Source organism: Budorcas taxicolor, chromosome 10, assembly GCF_023091745.1.
Source record: "Budorcas taxicolor isolate Tak-1 chromosome 10, Takin1.1, whole genome shotgun sequence".
NCBI lineage: Eukaryota > Metazoa > Chordata > Mammalia > Artiodactyla > Bovidae > Budorcas > Budorcas taxicolor.
Genome location: NC_068919.1, coordinates 30882343 through 30906040, shown reverse-complemented (window position 1 = coordinate 30906040; position 23698 = coordinate 30882343). Strand labels below are relative to the sequence as shown.

The 23698-nt window shown below is 39.9% G+C and overlaps 1 protein-coding gene across 3 annotated transcripts in view; it reads right to left on the bottom strand.

The window, feature by feature from the left end:
• CDIN1 (CDAN1 interacting nuclease 1) overlaps positions 1 to 23698 on the bottom strand; it is a 232779-nt gene that overhangs the window by 86150 nt on the left and 122931 nt on the right. For all 3 annotated transcript variants that reach the window (XM_052646662.1, XM_052646663.1, XM_052646664.1), the window contains 2 exons: positions 20704 to 20769; positions 19995 to 20100 (listed from right to left, as the gene is read on the bottom strand). In XM_052646662.1, coding sequence (XP_052502622.1) covers positions 19995 to 20100; positions 20704 to 20769 — 172 coding nt within the window. The remainder of the gene's footprint in view (positions 1 to 19994; positions 20101 to 20703; positions 20770 to 23698) is intronic.

Here is a 23698-nt window from a genome sequence, read left to right as displayed (position 1 = left end):
TCAATCCTCACATCTGTATACGACTACTGGATTGAATTAAATTCCTTGAAAGCAAAGTTAGGTGTTGCTCATTTTTGTACCCTCTGAAATAAATAATATACAAATATATATATATAAATATATAATATACTGCTTCTATATAGAAGGAGCTCAGTATCTGTGCTACTCAGTATCTACTATCTGTGTTACTACCTAGGGACCTAGCATGTGTTGAATCAGAAACACGCAGTGTAAAAACATGTATTTCATATTAAATAATGAAAACCAATTGGGGCTGATTAAGTATTTCACTCTAGTGTTGAGCTCAATATGATTTCATACACCTGACCTGTGCACACAACCAATGACTTCATTTTCACCACTTCCATAATCAATATACAGTGCTCTGAAAGTATTCCAGCCAAAGCTATCAAGGACAACTGTGACAGGCTCATATTTACAAAATTAGATGATCTTTGAATTAAAAAATCCTCTGTTCTAAGTAAAAGAATTTTGTATGAATTTCGAATTTATGATCACTTGAAATGTACTATCGGCAATGCTGTTAAGACTGAATTTAAAATGGAGAGGTTGTGATGATAGCAAAGTTGCCAGATACAGAAGTGAAGGAAATGAAAAAAAGGAAAACAGAAGGAGAAGCAGGAAGGGGTTAATAAGATACCTTGTTGGTAGAATTTTTATGAGAAAATAAGGGTGAACAAAATACTGTGGTGTTGGAGAAGACTCTTGAGAGTCCCTTGGACAGCAAGGAGATCCAACCAGTCCATCCTAAAGGAGATCAGTCCTGGGTGTTCACTGGAAGCACTGATGTTGCAGCTGAAACTCCAATACTTTGGCCAACTGATGCTAAAAGCTGACTCATTGGAAAAGACCCGGATGCTGGGAAAGATTGAAGGCAGGAGGAGAAGGGGCCGACTGAGGATGAGATGGTTGGAAGGCATCACCAACTCAGTGGACATGGGTTTGGGTGGACTCCGGGAGTTGGTGAAGACAGTTGTCGTGCTGCGGTTCACGGGGTTGCAAACAGTCAGACACGACTGAGCAACCGAACTGAACTGAACTGAAAATACAGGAATCATCTCAACGTAAGTGATTCAGTAAGAGAAGGGAGTAAACTCAATAAAGTAGGATTCACACAAATCATAAAAGTATACTAAGAATGTAAAGGAGAGGACAAGAAAAAGAAAAAAAAAGAAAGAATAAAGTGACATGTTAATAGATGACAGAATTCGTACAGAAGACTTAATTTCCATATAAGAATATGACTTGCAGGGTCAATCAGAAATTGGAGGGAAAGGATGCTTCCCACGGCCATTACGTATGCATATATATTTCTGTATTATGAGAAGAAGAGTATGAGTTTCCATACTGCACCCATGTGAGGAGAGAATGAGCAACAGCCATGCAGCCTCATCACCTGTACAGTTCACCCATCCCAGGAGCTGGATGACAGAAGATGGTCAAAATGGAAAAACGCTGTTTCTTACATAGAGAGGGAGAGAAAAGAAAGAGGACAGGCATAACTTCTGTGAACAGGGCTCTATCTCATCAAAAGATGGCTAGCTCTATTTCAGTCAAAGAGGCAGCAGATGCCCTTAGTGGGTGCTATCAAAAGATGACCAAAGAAAGCTGCTTTCTAACAACCACAAACTTATTATCCAATCTTTGGCCTTAATGACACAAAAAGAACCTTCTCTTTTGTTGGGCAAAAAGTAGTGACTGAAAATTCCATTCCAACTCTCAGAAGGCTAGGCGAAAGACAGAGAAATATAGATGACTGTTTGAGAAACAGATACCAAAAGAAAGAAATTTGAAGGTTTCCACAGCACTCTCTCAAAAATTCTTCTATTCATGTTGTTGTTTTAATTGCTAAGTAGGGTCTGACTCTTTTGCAAAGAGTCATGGACTGTAGCCCACCAGGCTCCTTCTGTCCATGGGGTTTCCCAGGCAAGAATCTCGGGGTGGGTTGCAATTTCCTTCTGTAGGGGATCTTCCTGACCCAGAGAATCAAACCCACATCTCCTGCAGGTGGTTTCTTTACCACTGAGCCACCAGGGAAGCCCATTCTATTCATAGTCAATGCTTAAGAAGATTTGCTTAGGATGAGAACGAAGTCTAAAATAGCATCAGTAAGATTACAAGGTTAATGTTAAACAAGACAAACTGGCTTACACTGTGTTAAATTCTGTTAAAAATCATACTTGAGAAGATAAGTACTTGGAGCCAAGATGAGGTAACAGGGACTACATTTATCTTCCTGATGGAAATACCTAAAAAACAAACAAACAAAATAGCTAACAACAGGCATCAAGCAGTGAGGGATAGTCACCTCTGAATGATGGGCAAGAAAAGAGGCAAGCACTTTGATTTCCCAACTTGCTGCCTGGAGAAAGTTTGCATGCTACAGTGTCGGGAGGAAGAACCTCAGTGAAGTCCAGGGGTCTCTCTCAGAGTTGAGAAGAAGAAACTGGGAAAATGGCAAGACCAGGCAGTTAAAGTTTGTCATAAAAGAAGTATCAATAATTGTAAAAGGATTCAAGTTTGTTTCTGATTTTAATGATGTGAAATTAATAGCCAATAACAGAAAGACATGTGAACAAGTTCCAAATATTTGGAAACAAAACAGCATTCTTCTAAATAGCCTGTGAGACAAAGAAGAAATAAAAATAAAGTATTTGGAAAACAAATGGAGAAAGAAAAAAAAAAAGAAAATATTTGGAACCAAATGAAAATAAAAATACAACATATAACATTTTCCGCAATACAGCTAAAGCAGTACTTTGAGGCAATTTTAGCACTAAATTGCCTTTACTGGTAAAATAGAATGATTTCAAATCAATAACCTTAGGCTCCATCTTAGAAAACTAGAAACAAAAAAGAGAAAATAAAACTGAAGCTAAAATAGGGAACAGTAATAATCAGATTAAAAATCAATGAAAAAGACAAAAGAAAAACAACAGGAAAAAGTCAATAAAACAAAATATTCATTTTTTCAGAAGGCCAGTAAAATTGATAAAGCTCTAGACAGAGCAATCTGGAAAAGCGGACAAAATTATCAACATCAGGAAGAATAAAGTGATATCACTACAGATTCTACAGATATTAAAAGAATATGGGAGCATTCTCAACAAGTTTATACTAATATACTCCACAACTTAAATAAAATGAATAAACTGTTTAAAAGGCACAAAGTATCAAAGTTCACTCAAGAAAAAAATAGATAACCTGAATCCCTATATCTTTCAATCAATTTTAATCAGTTTAAAATCTTCCCACAAAAAATATCCCCAGATCATTTGACTGGGAGTAGTCATGTATGGATATGAGAGTTGGAGTATAAAGAAAGCTGAGCGCTGAAGAATTGATGCTTTTGAACTGTGGTGTTGGAGAAGACTCGAGAGTCCCTTGGACTGCAAGTAGATCCAGCCAGTCCATCCTAAAGGAAATCAGTCCTGAATATTCTTTGGAAGGACTGATGCTGAAGGTGAAACTCCAATACATTGGCCACCTGATGCAAAGAACTGACTCATTTGAAAAGACCCTGATGTTGGGAAAGATTGAAGGTGGGAGGAGAAGGGAACAACTGAGGATGAGATGATTGGATGGCATCACTGACTCGATGGACATGAGTCTGAGTAAACTCCAGGAGTTGGTGACAGACAGGGAGGTGTGGTGCAGTCCACAGAGTCACAGAGTGGGACATGACTGAGGGACTGAACTGAACCCAATAATTAATGAAGAAATAAAAACTCTACACAAACTTTTCCAGAAAACCAAGAAAGGACTACTTCCCAACTCATACTATAAGGCAACCATAGTGCCAAAACCAGGCAAAGAGTTTAGAAGAAAAAGTAAATCACAGACAAATCTCTCTCATGAAAGCAGATGTAAAATTTCTTAATGAATTTTTAGCAAATCAAATATCGCCAGTTTATCATCAGTTCAGTTGCTCAGCAGCATCTGACTCTTTGCGACCCCATGGACTGCAGCACGCCAGGCCTTCCTGTCCATTACCAACTCCTGGAGTTTTCTCAAACTCACGTCCATTGAGTCGGTGAGGCCATCCAACCATCTCATCCTCTGTCGTCCCCTTCTCCTCCTGCCTTCAATCTTTCCCAGCATCAGGGTCTTTTCAAATGAGTCAGTTCTTTGCATCAGGTAGCCAAAGTATTAGAGTTTCAGCTTCAGCAAGTCCTTCCAATGAATATTCAGGACTGATTTCCTTTAGGGTGGACTGGTTGGATGTCCTTGCAGTCCAAGGGACTCTCAAGAGTTTTCTCCAACATCACAGTTAAAAAGCATCAATTCTTCAGCGCTCAGCTTTCTTTATAGTCCAACTCTCACATCCAAATCAAATAAAACAAACTAAAAAATGATTTTGCTTCACTGACCAAGTGGGGTTTATACCAGGAATGCAAGGTTGGTATAACATTCAAGAATCACTGTAATTTATCATATTAATCAATTAACTAAAAAATACACATATGATCATCCTCACAGATGCAGAAAAGCATTTTGACAAGATTCAACATCCATTATAATAAAAACTCTAAGCAAACGAGGAACAGAAGGGTTTCCTCAACCTCAAAAGGCAGCCTCAAAAAATCTATACCTAATATTATCCTTCATGGTAAAAGACTGATGCCTGTCCTCCAAGACCTGGAGTACTATTCACCATTGTATAGGCGAGTCTAAGCAGCGCAGTTTAAAAAAGAAAAGAAAAAGTCATCCAATTGAAAAAGGAAGCAAAATGTCTTTATTTATAAACAACATTGTTTTCTATATAGAAAGTCCTAGAACATCCACCAAATAAATATAATGAGTTTTTCCCAATCGCATGATGTAAGATCAATACATCAAATCATCTGTATTACTCTACAGTAACATGAAATATTGGAAATGGAAACAACGACAAAAACAAAATCACTTCCTATAGAGTCAAGAAATATAAAACATACAGGCTCCCAAGTTGACCTATAAACTCTATTGATGGCAATCACAATTTCAGCAAAAAATTTTAAAGAATTTATAAGCTGATGCCAAAATTCAAATGCCAATGCAAAGGACCAAAAATGGACAAAACAAACACTTGCTCCTTGGAAGAAAAGCTATGACCAAACTAGACAGCATATTAAAAAGCAGAGACATTACTTTACCAACAAGGTCCGTCTAGTCAAAGCTATGGTTTTTCCAGTAATCATGTATGGATGTGAGAGTGGACTATAAAAAAAGCTGAGCACTGAAGAATTGATGCTTTTGAACTGTGGTGTTGGAGAAGACTCTTGAGAGTCCTTTGGACTGCAAGGAGATCTAACCAGTCCTTCCTAAAGGAAATCAGTCCTGAATATTCACTGGAAGAACTGATACTGAAGCTGAAGCTCCAATACTCTGGCCTCCTGATGTGAAGAACTGACTCATTGGAAATGACCCTGACTCTGGGAAAGATTGAAGGTGGGAGAAGGGGACGACAGAGGATGAGATGGTTGGATGGCATCACTGACGCATTGGACATGAGTTTAAGTAGGTTCTAGGAGTTGGTAATGGACAGGGAAGCCTGGCATGCTGTAGTCCATGGGGTCACAAAGATTTGGACATGAGTGAGCGACTGAAGTGAACTGAACTTTAAAAAGAAAAATGAAGTTGGGGGACTAACACTATCTGTTTTCAAAATTATTTTACGGTAATCAATACAATGTAGAATTAGTATAAACACAGACAAACTGGCTATCAGAAGAAGATACAGAACTCAGAAAAAGGTCCACACATACATGATTAATTGGTTTTTGACATATCTATTCAGTAAAGAAAGGACAGGGTTTTCAACAAATTGTTCTAGCACAATTGGATATCCAAGTCCAAGAAAATAAAGTTTAAGTCATCTATCACGCCATATATAAAAATTAACTGCAAATGGATGCTAGACATAAATGTAATTTAAAATTATAAATCTTTTAAAAGAAAATAAGGGATAAATCTTGATTTCTTTATAAATCTTTGTGAGTTCAGAAGGAGACCTGAGTGGAGGCTGGGTGCCTACTAACTAACAAGTGCCTGTGAAGTCTTGGCTGATCTGAACCAGTATTCCTCAATAAAGTTGTTTTTCTCATCAAGACTCTGTTCAGAAGCACCTAGCCTAGCAACTGTCTGGCAAATCAAGGAAAGAAGTGGACTTCTTTGCTCAAGAAGGATCAGGTAAAGAAGTGGACTTCAGTGCACAACACAGATCAACAGCAGCACCTTAAGTTTTCAAGAAAAAAAAGACTCCCAAAGTCCAGGCTCCACCTCATACCAATTAAATCAGTTCTCCAGGGACAAAGCCCAGGTCAATACATAAAATGTTCCAACTGTATGATTTTAATACATGCCAAGGTTTGAGAATCACTGCCCCAGACCTTAAGCCATTTTAGCATCAATTTCAACCTGATCGCCATTATTCTAAAATTACTTTCAAAAATGAACTCTGAAAACAAAACAAAAACAAAAACACTTGGTATTCTTGGACTCCTGACTCACTTCCTTTATTCTTCTCTCACTCTCTCTGGACAAACATAATGGTTGTATTCTCTTTCTTAGAATGGACGCCCAATCATTTGCTTGCAGGTTTGATTTGTGGTTCAGTTCAGTCGCTCAGTTGTGTCCAACTCTTTCTGACTGAAAGGACTGCAGCATACCAGGCCTCACTGTCCATCACCAGCTCCCAGAGCTTGCTCAAACTCATGTCCATTGAGTTGGTGATGCCATCCAACCATCTCACCCTCTGTCATCCCCTTCTCCTCCTGCCTTCAGTTTTCAATCTCAGCATCAGGGTCTTTTCCAGTGAGTCAACTCTTCGCACGAGGTGGCCAAAGTATTGGAGTTTCAGCCTCAGCATCAGTCCTTCCAATGAACACCCAGGACTGGTCTCCTTTAGGATGGACTGGTTAGATCTTCCTGCAGTCCAAGGGCCTCTCAAGAGTCTTCTCCAACACCACAGTTCAAAACCATCAATTCTTCGGCGCTCAGCTTTCTTTATAGTCCAACTCTCACATCCATACATGACTACTGGAAAAAACCGTACCTTTGAGTAGATGGACCTTTGTGGACAAAGTAATGTCTCTGCTTTTTAATATGCTGTTTAGGTTGGTCATAGCTTTTCTTCAAAGGAGCAAGCGCCTTTTAATTTCAAGGCTGTAGGCACCATCTGCAGTGATTTTGGAACCCAGAAAAATAGTCTCTCACTGTTTTCGTTGTTTCCTCATCTATTTGCCATGAAGTGATGGGACTGGATGCCATGATCTTAGTTTTCTGAACGCTGAGTTTTAAGCCAGCTTTTCATTCTCCTCTTTCACTTTCAACAGGAGGCTCTGTAGTTCTTCTTCACTTTCTGCCATAAGGGTGGTGTCATCTGTATATCTGAGGTTATTGATATTTCTTCTGGCAATCTTGATTCCAGCTTGTGTTTCATCCAGCCCAGCATTTCTCATGATGTACTCCACATATAAGTTAAATAAGCAGGGTAACAATATACAGCCTTAATGTACTCCTTTCCCAATTTGGAACCAGTCCATTGTTGCATGTCTGGTTCTAATGGCTGCTTCTTGACCTGCACACAGATTTCTCAGGAGGCAGGTAAGGTGGCCTAGTATTCCCATCTGTTTAAGAATTTTCAAGTTTGCTGTAATCTACAGTCAAAAACTTTAGTGTAGTCAACAAAGGAGAAGTAGATGTTTTTCTGGAACTCTCTTGCTTTTTCCATGATCCAATGGATGTTGACAATTTGATCTCTGGTTCTTCTGCCTTTTCTAAATCCAGCTTAAACATCTAGAAGTTCACGGTTCACGTATTGTTGAAGACTGGCTTGGAGAATTCTGAGCATTACTTTGCTAGCCTGTGAGATGAATGCAATTGTGCAGTAGTTTGAGTATTCTTTGGCATTGTCCTTCTTTGGGATTGGAATGAAAGCTGACCTTTTCCAGTCCTGTGGCCACTGCTGAGTTTTCCAAACCTGCTGGCATATTGAGTTCGGCACTTTTATAGCATCATCTTTAAGGACTTCAAAAAGCTCAGCTGGAATTCCATCACCTCCACTAACTTTGTTCGTAGTGATGCTTCCTAAGGCCCACTTGACTTCGCTCCAGGATGTCTGGCTCTAAGTGAGTGATCACACCATCGTGCTTATCTGGTCATGAAGATCATTTTGCTGGCATTGAAGATTGAAGGCAGGAGGAGGAGGGGATGACAGAGGGTGAGATGGTTGGATGATATCATTGACTCGATAGACATGAGTTTGAGCAAGCTCTGGGAGCTGGTGATGGACAAGGAGGCCTGGTGTGCTGCAGTCCTTTCAGTCACAAAGAGTCGGACATGACTGAGTGACTGAACTGAACCACAAATCAAACCTTTTCTTAATATCTTCTGCTTTTGTTCTGTTAGGTCCATACTTTTCTGTCCTTTATTGTGCCCATCTTTGCATGAAACATTCCCTTGGTATCTCTGATTTTCTTGAAGAGATCTCTAGTCTTTCCCATTCTATTGTTTTCCTCTATTACTTTGCATTGATCATTGAGGAAGGCTTTCTTATCTCTCCTTGCTATTCTTTGGAATTCTGCATTCAGATGGGGATATCTTTCCTTTTCTTCTTTGCCTTTAGCTTCTCTTCTTTTCTCAGTTATTTGTAAGACCTCCTCAGACAACCATTTTGCCTTTTTGCATTTCCTTTTCTTGGGGATGGTCTTGATCACTGTCTCCTGTACAATGTCATGAATCTCTATCCATAGTTCTTCAGGTACTGTTTATCAGATCGAATCCCTTGAATCCGTTTGTCACTTTCACTCTCTAATTGTAAAGGATTTCATTTGGGTCATACCTCGTGAATGGTCTAGTGGTTTCCCCCACTTTCTTCAATTTAAGTCTGAATGTGGCAATAAGGAGTTAATGATTTGAGCGATAGTTAGCTCCTGGTCTTGCTTTTGCTGACTGTATGCTGCTGCTGCTGCTAAGTTGCTTCAGTCATGTCTGACTCTGTGCGACCCCATGGACTTCAGCCTACCAGCCTCCTCCGTCCATGGGATTTTCCAAGCAAGAGTTCTGGAGTGGGGTGCCATCGCCTTCTCCTTGCTGACTGTATAGAGCTTCTCCATCTTTGGCTGCAAAGAATTTAATAAATTTGATTTAGGTGTCAACCATCTGGTGATGTCCATGGGTAGAGTCAGCTCTTGTGTTGTTGGTAGAGGGTGTTTGCTATGACCAAGTGCTTTCTCTTGGCAAAACTCTGTTAGCCTTTGTCCTGCTTCATTTTGTACTCCATGGCCAAACTTGCCTGTTACTCCGGGTATCTCCTGATTTCCTACTTTTGCATTCCAGTCCCCTATGATGAAAAGAACATTTGTTTTGGGTGTTAGTTCTAGAAGGTCTTCATATAACTGTTCAACTTCAGCTTCTTCGGTATTAGTGGTTGGGGCATAGACTTGGATTACTGTGATATTGAATGGTTTGCCTTGGAAATGAACAGAGATCATTCTGTCATTTTTGAGATTTCCCCCAAGTACTGCATATTGGACTCTTTTGTTGACGATGAGGGCTACTCCATTTCTTCTAAGGGGTTCTTGCCCACAGTAGTAGATATAATGGTCATCTGAGTTAAATTCACCCACTCCAGTCCATTTTAGTTCACTTATTCCTAAAATATTGATGTTCATTCTTGCCATCTCCTGTTTGACCCCTTCCAATTTGCCTTGATTCATGGACCTAACATTCCAGGTTCCTATGCATTATTGTACTTTACAGCATCGGACTTTACTTCCATCACCAATCACATCCACAACTGGACATTGTTTTTGCTTTGGCTCCATCTCTTCATTCTTTCTGGAGTTATTTCTCTACCGATCTACAGTAGCATATTGGGCATCTACTGACCTGGGGAGTTCATCTTTCAGTGTCCTATTTTTTTGCCTTTTCATACTGTTCATGGGGTTCTCAAGGCAAGAATACTGAAGTGGTTTGCCATTCCCTTCTCCAGCAGACCACATTTTGTCAGAACTCTCCACCATGACCTGTCTGTCTTCGGTGGCCCTACACAGCATGGCTCTTAGTTTCATTGAGTTAGACAAGACTGTGGTCCATGTGATCAGTTTGGTTAGTTTTCTGAGATTGTGGTTTTCATTGTCTGCCTTCCGATGAATGAGGATAAGAGGCTTATGGAAGTTTCCTGAAGGGAGAGACTAAACTGGGTCTTGTTCTGATGGGCGGAGCCACACTCAGAAATCTTTAATCAAATTTTCTGTTGGAGGGCTGGGTTGTGTTCCCTCCCTGTTGTTTGGACTTCTGGACACTCACAGGCAAGTCTGGCACAGTCTCCTACTCACCTCCAGAGTCAAATTCTCTGGGGGTTCTCAGTCCCTTTGCTGGATCCCCAGGTTGGGAAATCTGTTGCGTGTCCTAGAACTTTCTTCACAGTGCAAGAATCTCTTTGGTATAACTGTTCTGCAATTTGTGGGTTGTCTGCTCGGTGGCTCTGTGGAGGGGCTATGGTGACCTTTTCAAAGAGGGCTTATGCCACAGGCTGGGTAACCCAGGTCTGCCGCAGCCAGAGCCCCGTCCCTGCGGCAAGTCACTGGTGACCCATGCCTCCGCAGGAGAGACTCAAACACTCAAAGGCAAGTCTGGCTCAGTCTCTGTGGGGCCTCTGGGTCCTGGTGCGTACAAGGTTTTGTTTGAGCCTCCGAGCGTTTCTAGCAGGTCTGGGGTTTGATTCTAAATGCGACTTCGTTCCTCCTACCGTCTTGTTGGGGCTTCTCCTTTGTCCTTGGACATGGGGTACCACTGTTCTGACAAGATGGTGGAGCAGAAGAATGTGCACTCATCTTCTCCTGAGAGAACTTTTGATTTGTAGTAAACCTTTGGAAACATACGTGACTCATATTAACTCTATCATAATAGTTTAGCAAGGAGAGTCATCCTTTCCACAATTCTTAAGTCCCTGGATTTGGAAAACTGGTCAACAAATCAAAAAGAAAAAATCTTGCATATATCTGAAGACAATAATCAGACATCTTTCTGAGGAACTGTAATTCACTGATATTTCTTTATAAGTCTATTTTTTTCCCTTTAATTCTTTAACTCATACCAGTTTTTTCAACCACCATCTCTTTATTGCAAATATCACTTTAACAGCCTAAGACAACATTTCTATTGTTCATTCAGCTTTGTATTTAAAGTCAACACTGAAAACAATTAACAGTGGCAGAAAACATGAATTCCCTCATGGGGAAAGTTCTTGCTATTCATATTCCAAATGCAAAAAAAAAAAAAAGAGATACATTATGAAAACTCCAAGTACTATATACACAGAAGACACTTCCTTCACTTTAAAAAAAATATTTCAAGGTTACTCCAGCTAATAACAATGTCAAGTATTTGTTTGGAGCAAGGAGACATCTGTATCTCACAACCAGCTCCACTCTAAGAGATGGAAAAACAAATTATTATATTTTACCTTTAGAGAGGCCTTCTGCAGTACATTTGCTAATTATTAGTCAATATGTCTCTAGCTGCTGAGGACTGCTTGTTAGTATACAGCAGTGGTGCTTTCTGAGGCTACTGTAATTGAAGGTTTCCAAGAGCATCTATAACTGAGGCTCATTCTCCAACTTGAGACAGATGTGTTGTTAACAAGACTGAAATAACTGGAAATCTGTGATTTGGCTAATTGCAGGCTTCCTGGAAGTATCTTCATACAAAAAAAAAAAAAAAAAAAAAAACCTCTTTGGCCATCCTCTGAAAAATACCTTCCTTGAGTCTAACTGCTCGGCAGCCCCATTCTAAATGCCTCACCTCTCAAGTTAGCACAGACCAGAGAAAGCAATCAGTAGACCATTGAGTAGATAACCAATCTTTAAAAAAATACTTAGAGGTAAGAACTAAAGTCAAATCAATTCTTGTGGCAGAGGTATTAGCCTAGCATTGCCTCTAGGAGAGTAGACTTTCTGGAGCCAAAGGTTCAAAAATCCCACAGATGGAACTCAGCTCTTCATCTTTTCAGGGAGACATAAATATGATCAAGACTTTATTTCCTCTGGTGCTCATCTCCCCTCATATCCTAATACCAGCAAAGAAACGACTTTGGAAGACAAATACACTTGCTTACTTTGATACTATCCTTTAGACCCAGTCAAGAGGGGTCCATAGCCTGAATCCAAACTTTAGAGGATTCTGCTCTGGCCTCCTCTAGTTGAACCCCAGCCCAGGGCTTCCCTGGTGGTTCAGACGGTAAAGAATCTGCCTGCAATATGCGAGACCCAGTTTTGGGTTGGGAAGATCCCTGGAGAAGGGAATGGCTACCCACTGCAGTGTTCTTGCCTGGAGAATCCCCGGGACAGAGGAGCCTGGCGGGCTATGGTCCATGCAGTCACACAGAGCAGGACACAACTGAGGGACTAACACACACACACACACAAGGGTGAGGAGTCTGTGGAGCAAAGGGAACATCTTCACCTGATGTCCCTCCCCTCCAATACCTTTCTAGGCCACGCTCCTCGTTACCAGGGACCCCAGAACTTCCTGATTCAAGAGCTCTGAGATCACTCCTAGAGCCTGCCTTTTTGATAAGAGGGCAGACCACCAGAGTGTGCACCTCTGGCCAGAGAGATGACCACGAGCAGAAGTTTGTGGAAAGGGACATAGAACTTGGATGTGCAGGCTGGGGTGTGCTTCAAACCTTCCCAGGTGTCGGATGGAGCCTAAGTGTTAGTGGTAGCTCCTCAGTCATGTCTGACTCTTTGCAACCCTATGGACTTTAGCCCGCCAGGTTCCTCCATCTATGGAATTCTCCAGGCAAGAATACTGGAGTGGGTAGCTGTTCCCTTCTCCAGGGGATCTTCCTGATCCAGGAATTGAACCCAGGTTTCCTGCATAGAACTCAGAATCTTTACCATCTAAGCCATCAGGGAAGTCCCAGGACGGAGCCAAAAGTGATAAGAAAAGGGAGATGGGCTATGCAGTGGGGCCACTTCTGTCTACATTGCCACCTGCAGCATGGATCTCCAAGGAGTCTAGGAATTCTTAATGCAAGTCAGAATTTCCAGATCTTCATGCAGGATAAAACAGACTTTATTTACTCAGATATGCAGTAAATATGACACCACCCTGATGGCAGAAAGTGAAGAGGAACTAAAAAGCCTCTTGATGAAAGTGAAAGAGGAGAGTGAAAAAGTTGACTTAAAGCCCAACATTAAGAAAACGAAGATCATGGCATCTGGTCCCATCACTTCATGGGAAATAGATGGGGAAACAGTGGAAACAGTGTCAGACTTAATTTTTTGGGGCTCCCGAATCACTGCAGATGGTGACTGCAGCCATGAAATTAAAAGACGCTTCCTCCTTGGAAGGAAAGTTATGACCAACCTAGACAGCATATTCAAAAGCAGAGATTACTTTGCCAACAAAGGTCCATCTAGTCAAGGCTATGGTTTTTCCAGTGGTCATGTATGGATGTGAGAGTTGGACTGTGAAGAAAGCTGAGTGCTGAAGAATTGATGCTTTTGAACTGTGGTGTTGGAGAAGACTCTTGAGAGTCCCTTGGACTGCAACGAGATCCAACCACTCCATTCTGAAGGAGACCAGCCCTGGGATTTCTTTGGAAAGAATGATGCTAAAGCTGAAACTCCAGGACTTTGGCCACCTGATGGCAAAGAGTTGACTCATTGGAAAAGACTCTGATGCTGGGAGGGACTGGGGGCAGGAGGAGAAGGGGACGACAGAGGATGAGATGGCTGGATGGCATCACCGACTCGATGGAGTCTGAGTGAACTCCGGGAGTTGGTGATGGACAGGGAGGCCTGGTGTGCTGCAATTCATGGGGTTGCAAAGAGTCGGACACGACTGAGCAACTGAACTGAACTGAACTGAACTGAACTTGAAACATAACCCTAAATATTTGGGCACATTGTACATAAGTCTCTATTCTTACTCTTGGATTTTTAAGGCATTTCATGTCAAATCTCAAATGAGATACCTACCTTGCTGAAGTTTTGTGAAAGCAAGTGATCAATCTAAGATTAAAAACATGTGCCTAAAAATCTTCATAGTATTTACCATGAAGTTATTGGTTATTTTGTATTTGAAAACTGTATGTAAGTAAACATGATATAGTTCATGGTAAACATCTGCAAAAGTCTATACATCTGGAAAGCCTATAAAAGTTTTCTAGAAAAATGAAGCATTTTTCTCACTATACTTAGAGTACCATTCTTTAAAAAAAATTTTGGCCCTGTTGTGTTTTTATTTTTTCTTTCTTGCTGTGCTGTGCAGCAAGAAAGATTTTAGTTCCCTGACCAGGGATCAAACCCATGCTCCCTGCAGTGGAGCCCCAAACACTGGATCATGAGGGAAGGCCTCCTTCTGAGTTTTAATGTCAGAATGACTAACACAGTCCTTAGTGGTGGATTCAAAATGTTGTTGTCTGTTATGCATCACAAAGTTCATTCATATACTCATTTGTTCAATAAATATCTATGACCACCTACTGGCAGCTATGTGCCAGGCATCCCACCGGCTTCTGGGCATTTGACAATGGATAAAACAGATAAGACCAAACTCAATATATTAACTGGAGGAGAGTGGTAAGTAAACAAGCAATTACAATATTTGACAAATGCTATGAAATTATTAGGAAAACACAGGAGGGGCACTGAACCCAATCTTGAACTACAAGAAGGTTTCCCAAAGAGATGTCAGTCAGGCTGAGTGCTGAAGTGAGCCGAGCAGGAGTTTATCTAGCAGCAAAGGAAATTAAAATATCTGCTGAGAAGATTTCTACATTCCATCAGACCATGATACTCAGGAAAAAGAGACAGAGGAGAGTACATCTGTTGATTGCCAAGCACTGTGAAAGTGATTTGTATGTATTAAACAACTGATCTTCACAACAATATGTGAAGAAGGTATTGTTGACCCCACTTTATTGAGGAAGAAAAACAAAGGCTCAGGGAGGTTAAGCAAGCTGTTTCCAGGAATGGATCCAGAGAGCGGCAAGGCCTGGCTTCAAACACAAGAACAGGATAGATTTCTCCCATTACATCAAGGATTGTTGAATTGGAAAATCATGTTCAAACAACATTTTGCCTTATTCTTTCCAGTCAGTAAGCTTAGATCTTCTTTGAGAGAAGTAGAGAGGTATTAGCTACCAAGTGCATTTAAAAAGATTCCACTGATGACAGTGTGTCAGAATGTGCCCAGGATGGCAGGGGACTGGGCCGAGCTTACAAATGAGATTTCTATGCTCCTGACTTGGTGCTGTTGGGCATTGTTTATGTGCTGTATGGCTGCATGTGGCTCTTCGTAATTTAGGTTCATCAGTGTTTTCATCCAAACTGACCCATTTTATCTTCAACCACGAAAGTGAGCCTAGGGTGTCTGCTTCTGCTTCTTTGAAAGGCCACAAGTTAGAACCCATGTATATTCTGGCCTCAGACTATAGAATTAGTTTTTTTGTTACCTGTCATCATCTCAAAATGAAAATGCACTTAGTAATGTAGGTCAAATTGTCAAAGAACCCACCTTTTGACTAGAAAAGTAGGATGAGAGGGCATTTTTTTTGCTGTCAACTACATAAATTTGTATATATATGTAGTCTGAAATATTCTGATATGCATATATATATACAACACACATATATATACACACACTGATATATGTAAATATACATGTATTTTCTATACAACTGTATACACAGCCCTATATAATTTGGGGCTCTATTATGGCCCAAATGCTGCTTCTCAAAGGCAGTCTTTAAACCCCACAGAAGTGGAGACTGTAGAGTTCTAAGGAGCTTGTTAATCAAGGTTCATACCTGGGATGAGGGCCTACTTGCCGGAAAGGCAGCTTAAGTTCTATACTTAATCTGATTTTACAGAAGGTGCCTATTGCAAAATTTAAATTTGTTTGAAGTAAATTAAGACAGAAAAAATTCTTGAAGTTTTGATTATGAAAGAATGAGCTGCACACATGTAATAATTAGAAATAGCAACACAAAAGGTAAACAAAGCTCTTTCAAACCAAGTAAATTTGTGTTTAAATGTTTCTACCTACAGTCTTATTCAATCCCTCAGATAAGGGTAAATTTTATGAAGAAAAGTAAAGCTGACTGAGGAGAGAAATGACTGAGGGTGACACCATCTAGACTGGGTAGCTGGGGAAGGGCCCCTTGAGGAGAGGAAATTTGAGCAGACAGCTGAATGTCATCATAAAGGGCAAGCTTCGTGGAGATTCAAGTGAAGACAGTTCCAAGCAGAAGGATTAGCCAGAGTGAGGGTCTTGAATTAGAAACAAGCAGTGTAGATTCACGGAAGATGGAGAAAGCTGCCAAGGAAGTTTCAGAGACAGAGAGAACTCTAGGTGAAGGGAGAGCACAGGTGTGGCCGGGTCTGAGGTGAGAGGCAGGCCACACAGGGCTCTGAATGTCATGGTACAGAGTCTGGATTGTATTTTTCTTTTAAAATTTTTATTGTAAATATTTGCTTTACAATATTGTATTGGTTTCTGCCATACACCAACATGAATCAGTCACAGGTGTACATGTGTCCCTCCCTCTTGAACCTCCCTCCCATCTCCCACCCCATCTCCCTCCTCTAGGAAATCAATTGCATTTTAAATGTGGTGGGGAGCCACTGAAGAGTGTTAAGCAGGGAAGGGATACGATCTGATTTATATTTTCTGAGAGTCACTCTGCCTAGGGTATGAAACTCTGACCGTAGGAGCACAAGTGCTGATGTAAGAAGGCCAGTTTAGAAACTGTGGTAGAACAGTCCGAGAGAAGATGACGGACAGTGAAGCGACAGCAGGTGGGGTGGCGACACACGGCGCAGTCTGAGCTGTGGTGACGGCAGGGCTGAATGGACCTGCTGATGAACTGGTGATGATACGTGGGGCTTGGGGCTCGAGTATTGGGAGAGATTGCGATGCCACTCATTGAGCTTGAGAGGAAGTAAGAGGCTAATAACCTTGAGGAGAAAAGTCAAGAGTTTAATTTTGGATATGTAAAGTCTCAGATATCTATTAGGTATCCTGGAGGCGATACTGAAGAGACAGCTGGCTAGACAAACAAATGTGTACTAGGGGAAAATCTTAGGGCTGGGGATAAAAGTTAGAGATAGCAGCATGAGATGGAATAGGAAGCCACAGTCTCTGGTGAGGTCTCCAGGGAACACCCAGGAAATATGTAGACAGGAGAGGGAGGAGGGTGAGCACTGAGTTCCAGGGCCTTCAAGCCTAGTGCTGGGAAGATGGGGAAGAACTGGAAAAGGAGAAAGAATACACAGGTGGAATGTCAGGGGAAAAAATCTCAGAAGAATGTCTCTTGGAAGCCGAAAACAAACAAACAAAAGCTTTAATAAAGAGGGAGGGTGTGGTCAACTTTGTCAGGAGTTGCTTATAGGGTAAGAATATCAATTTACATAAAAAGAAAACTCAGAGAAATATTACATTAAAACTTAGGGGCTTTGAAGTTATTTATATAGAAAAATAGGCTTAGACAAGATTATGATTTTTCAAACATTAACTGAACATTCTTATCACAGGATCCAATGTTTAAAAACAGGGTGACAATTCTGACAATCATTTCGTGATGTATGTATGTCAAATTATTATGCTGTATATACACCTTAAACTTACACAGCGCTGTATGGCAATTACATCTCAAGAAAACTGGAAGAAAATCTAAAAACAGCAAGACATTAGATAACAGTTTTATGTTGACGAGAGGCTTATTACACAAATAACGCCATTAGCCTAAACTGCAACCAACACCCTCTTTCTTGAAAGGTTACCTACAGGTGGGAGAGACAATTGCTTCCAACTCTGAGGAATTTTAGCAACTACTGTTGAGTTGTGTTGAGGTGAAAATATGAAAAATGTAGGATTCCCAAACTTCGGTCAATGGGCTAAGTTTTCTTCAGTCAAAATGCCCCATCACTGACAAGTCTTACTTACAAGTAAATGCCTCTATGTTCCACATTGAATGTCAGTATGACCTGCTTTTCTTGGCCTCTCTGCAGATGTTTGGTAAACCAGTGACTTCTGTGTAGAGCATTTTCCTCTTGAATAATCTGGCTTCCCCTTACCACATAACGTGCCCTAAGTGAACTATGTGCACTTACTTGGCATACATTCAAAGAAAGTGTTTAAGAAACATAAGTCAATAGTAGTAATTGTAGCAACAGTAATCATATAAATAAAACATCATTAAAATTTAAAAAGCAGCATGCAAAAAAAAAAATCCAAAATCTAGTCCAAATCAAACTATTAAATCATCCACTGCTCAGAACCCCCTCCAGCCATGTGAATAATCCATAGTTTATCATACAGGTGATTTGATTATTTTAATCAGCTTCTAAAATGGTGAGGGCTGAGCACAGAGTAGACAATAGCTGAGTTGTTTTAGAATGAAGACATGCCTTTGGAATTTTTGAGTAAGCTTTACTGTTTTGGATTCAAATTCTAATTGTTTCTCATAAAAGGCTTGACCAGTACCAAAGTGGGAAGACAGTCTTGATGCAAAATGATTGAGTTTAGCAGTTAAAAAAAAAAAATCCTTTAGCAACCTAAACAATTTGATTTTCTTGTCATTGCTTTCCCTATACTATCAAAAATGATGCTTTCTTTACTATTTCCAACTCATCATAAAATTGCTAAAAATCTGAAATTCAATTTATCACATTACTGCTAATTTGAATAATGGCTGAATAAAAGACAGGAAACGCTGAAGCAGCATTGATTTCTAAAACATTTTGCACTTTTCTCCTCCATCCCTGTAAAGTAAAGCTCGGATGCTACGCACAATTACACAAGAAAATCAAGAAAGCCATTACGTTCAGCATTTTGTCATGATCATTGTTACCATGGCAAAAAGTGGGCTTATTTTAGCACATCTGCTACGGGCGAGGCCCACTGGCCTTTTGTAAAGCTGGATAACAATATAATGCCAAATTCTGGAGACTGTCACTGTTTTCTTCCAGGGTAAGACTACTGCCCATAGATGTTACTATCTCTTAGTGAGTTGTTTCTTAGTGAGTCAAACCAATGCCATCCCACCATCGTATTCTTAAAGTTGTTCAGTACCAAGGAACACAATTAATCTAGGAAGGGTTACCCTTTGACCCACCTTCTGGTCTAATGGGTAAAAAATATGTGATATGAAAGCTTAGGACTCCAATAATAGCAAATGCCAAAGTTTCAACAGTTGTATTGTAAACATCAATAGAGCTGTACTAAAAATAGCACGGATTTAGAAGTGACCAAGACAATGCACGATAACTAGCTGTAGGCATATTATTTCCTTATCGGTAAAATGGGAATAAAATCCCATTATCCCAAATAATCTGGTGAATAAAATCCCATTATCCCCAAATCACGCTTTCTTGTGAGTATTAACTGAGATAATCTGCAGGCCCAGACACATGAGGGGGTACTTAGTAATACAACATCCTCCCCCTTCCTCCAACACCATCTTTTTCTTAACCACTGAGATCCCCATGCCTTTGGAAATGTTGGTTGAAGTTGGTAGGTAAATGCTTTTCTATCACTGGAAGGTTAATTTGTTTTGACTTTCATATCGTTTGGATACTTTCCTCAGAGAGCTGAGGATAAAATACTTTTTTAAGATCTGAGAGAAGGCATAACTTTCACATCAAGAGGATAAAATAAAAGTCAGTGTCAATAGTATAATATATGTCACATCCTATTATTCATATTTTAAGTGACACCAATATTATCACTGTAAAATGTAAAATGGAGTATATAATAATTTTGACCTCATGCACAGATTTTTTGTTTTAAAAAGTGAAGCAACATTATGAATGCAGGGAAGTTGAAATTATCTGAAATGAATACATTAATCAAGTCTGTGTATTTACTAGAAACAAAGGCTACTAGCATTTTTACCATCTAAACAAAATATTTTTTTCCTAATGAAATTTCAGCTGAGTATCGTTTATCTTAAGAGAAAAATAATGGGGCCTTACCTATTCCAGTAGCTCCAGAACTGGTCATGCAGGTAGGCATGGTGGCTACATTCATCACCAAATGAGGCTTTGCTTTCAATCCAGTGAATTATGTGCCCTTCTACAGCTAAGGAACAAAGCATTACAAATACAGAGCAAAGGGAAGGGGAGATTGAAAATTCTGACTCTGCCTGGGTCTCTCCATGCTTCACATTAACGAAGAGAGGCTTAACCCTCACCATCATCTAGAGATGTAATTATAAAACAACACATCGTATCTGTTTGTGACAAGGAATGTTTATGCTACAGTCACACCCCTTTTATTTTTGTCATTTACAAAGGTCTCTCTCCTATTCTGAGACTGCCTGTATAAACTGACAAATAATAAGAAAGCAAACCAAAGCGATCCTGGCTTTTCCACAGAACTCTGTTTTTAAAATGCAATATATAGAGAAATGACTTGAAAATGGTAACCAAAACGTCTTTTGAAGACATGCTTATTTCTTAAACATAGGTAAAAGTTTTTAAAGCTTAGGTTTCTTCTGAACCTATTATTTCCTGCCACTTAAAAATCTTTTGCAATTATTTCACACATTTGAATACAAAATTATCAAGCTAATACAGATTCTTTGGTAACATTTGTTAATATTAACAAAAATTTTAAAAGCTATGGGAAAAAACACATCACTTTACTCCATAAACAAATGCATAGTAGAGTCTAAGGACTTACCAACTGGTACTTGTAAAATAAAGTCTGGCGTTTTGTCATAACCCCTTGCACGAAGCTGATCTTCATCTACAGGAAGAACAAATACAATTACTTACGACAGTATTCCATTAACAAGACAGCAATATAATTGCTTTTCTTTCTTAAAAATGTGTAAAAATTACTAATGCAGTCACACATATCATTCTTATGTATGCAGCGCTGTGTCAGAATAAATGAACTTTCTTCACAAACTTGAAGTAGAGATATAAAAATGTCTCTTTGTCCCTTCTGCATTTTTATATCTTTATTATAAACATCATTAATTCAAGCTGTCATATGCTACCTTTCTTATAATTGAAAATATACTCAAAATAATGAAATATACTTACTGATTAAAAGAAAAGGTTTCCACCATCATGAATACTGCTAATGTTATCAAGCCCATACTGACAATTTACAGTAAGGCATAAGCACTTTGGCTTTTACAATTATAAAACAAATGCTTTCATTAAAGCAATTAAGAAAGTTTAGTTTCAATTAGTGAAACTATTTCTACATACAAGAACGTAAGAGAGAGACAAGGGACAATGAGATCCCCACAGAGCATTAATTACCCTGCTTAATACCTTTGGTCTGCTATTGTTTCTGGCATTTACCAGAGTTTTACAACTAACAATATGTAATTCTGAAAAGCAAACAGGCTTTGAGATTTTTTTTCTAAGTCTGTTCGATTTCTTGATCTTCTGTAAATATCAATAAGCCATTCAGGAGGAAAGGAGGCAAGAAAACAGAGAGCTTGTCAAAGTTGGAAAAAACTAGCTAGATGCTTGGTTTAAAAAAAAAAAAAATCCTCCAATATTTTCTAAAAGCTGTCCTTGACTTCTAATGGCATTACAATGTGATTCTGAAATGAGCAGTTCTCTGTTAGATTTTGGAGTGACCTGGTCATTCAATTCCAGACATGGCTTTCTGTCTTCACCCAACCTCAACTAATGGCCCAACCAAGTAACAAGGAAGGCTGTGTGGTCTCTTAACATCTACTGGGCTGTTGACATTGTCATGCATCCCATTCGCCTTCCTGCATCACCTTTGATTAAAATTAATGACCCATTCCCAGTGTTGGGTAGCTTATTTCCAATTCATTTGTCAGGCCAAGACAGTGGTTTCATGGCCAACGTTCAGAAATTCTGTTTTAGAACACTCTTGTGTACATCCTGAAAGGTCAGCACTTTAAACATAAATAACCTTTTAATGATGAGATACACTTAAACTATATATTTAATTACACTTGGTTAAAGTTGGTATCCTTTACTGAAATTCTGAAGGACTGATGCTACAATTCAAAACAATCTCCTCTGCTTGAAAGATAAAAAAAATACCAACATAACTGTTGAGATAAGGAAATAAAATTAAAGTAATCTTACTTTAAAAACAAGAGAATTTGGAAAACTGGACTGTAAATGAACAAGACTGAAAAAATTTCTATCCTCTCAATGCATTCTGGCTACAAGAATGTTTAATGGAAAAGGCATTTATTAAATCAACCCAAGTGCCTTGAGCTGATGTTTCAGGTAGCTGATGAACAGTTTTAAAAGCTGTGAAAGTGAAAGTCACTCAGTCATATCTGACTCTTTGTGACCCCATGGACTATACAGTCCATGGAATTCTCTAGGCCAGAATGCTGGAGTGGGTAGCCTATCCCTTCTCCAGGGGATCTTCCCAATCCAGGAATCAAACTGGGGTCTTCTGCATTGCAGGAAAGAATCCGCCTGCAATGCGGGAGACCTGGGTTTGATCCCTCGGTTGGGAAGATCTCCGGGAGAGGGGATAGGCTATCCACTCCAGCATTCTGGCCTGGAGAATTCCATGGGCTGTAAAGTCCATGGTGTGGCAAAGAGTCGGATACGAATGAGTGACTTTAAAAGCTGGGTTGACATTAAAGAAGAGAGATTAATAGTTTATTACAACTATCCTAGTTTGATCAACCTTTGCAGGTGTTCAAAATCTGTTTCAGAAGGAAAAATTATGATGTGTCTGACAGTGGCTAAAAACAAAATTTCAAAGGTCACCAAGCAATCCAAATGCACAGACTAAAATCCCTTAAAAGGCAGTTATACTCCTGTTCAGCGCACCTAAATTACTAACACAGTACCTACAGTTTAAATTTCATGACTTACTTAATGTGAAAAATTAAAAAAAACACCTAAACTCCTCAAACTGAACATAAACATCAGAGAATCTCTCCATCTTTCTGTGGAGAACCTCAAACTGTAGCACAGTACTCCTATACTTTCTCTATACTGCCCCCACATCCCTCAGTCTCAGTGTAAAGGTGATTCAACTGTTCAGTTCAGTTCAGTCACTCAGTCATGTCCGACTCTTTGCGACGCCATGAATCGCAGCACGCCAGGCCTCCCTGTCCATCACCAACTCCCGGAGTTCCCGGTGGTGTCCATCAAGTCCGTGATGCCATCCAGCCATCTCATCCTCTGTCGTCCCCTTCTCCTCCTGCCCCCAATCCCTCCCAGCATCAGAGTCTTTTCCAATGAGTCAACTCTTCGCATGAGGTGGCCAGAGTACTGGAGTTTCAGCTTTAACATCATTCCTTCCAAAGAAATCCCAGGGCTGATCTCCTTCAGAATGGATTGGTTGGATCTCGTTGCAGTCCAAGGGACTCTCAAGAGTCTTCTCCAACACCACGGTTCAAAAGCATTAATTCTTTGGTGCTCAGCCTTCTTCACAGTCCAACTCTCACATCCATACAAGACCACTGGAAAAACCATAGCCTTGACTAGATGGGCCTTAGTCGGCAAACTAATGTCTCTGCTTTTGAATATGCTATCTAGGTTGGTCATAACTTTCCTTCCAAGGAGTAAGCGTCTTTTAATTTCAAGGCTGCAATCACCATCTGCAGTGATTTGAGAGCTCAAAAAAATAAATTCTGACACTGTTTCCCCTGTTTCCCCATCTATTTCCCATGAAATGATGGGACCGGATGCCATGATCTTCATTTTCT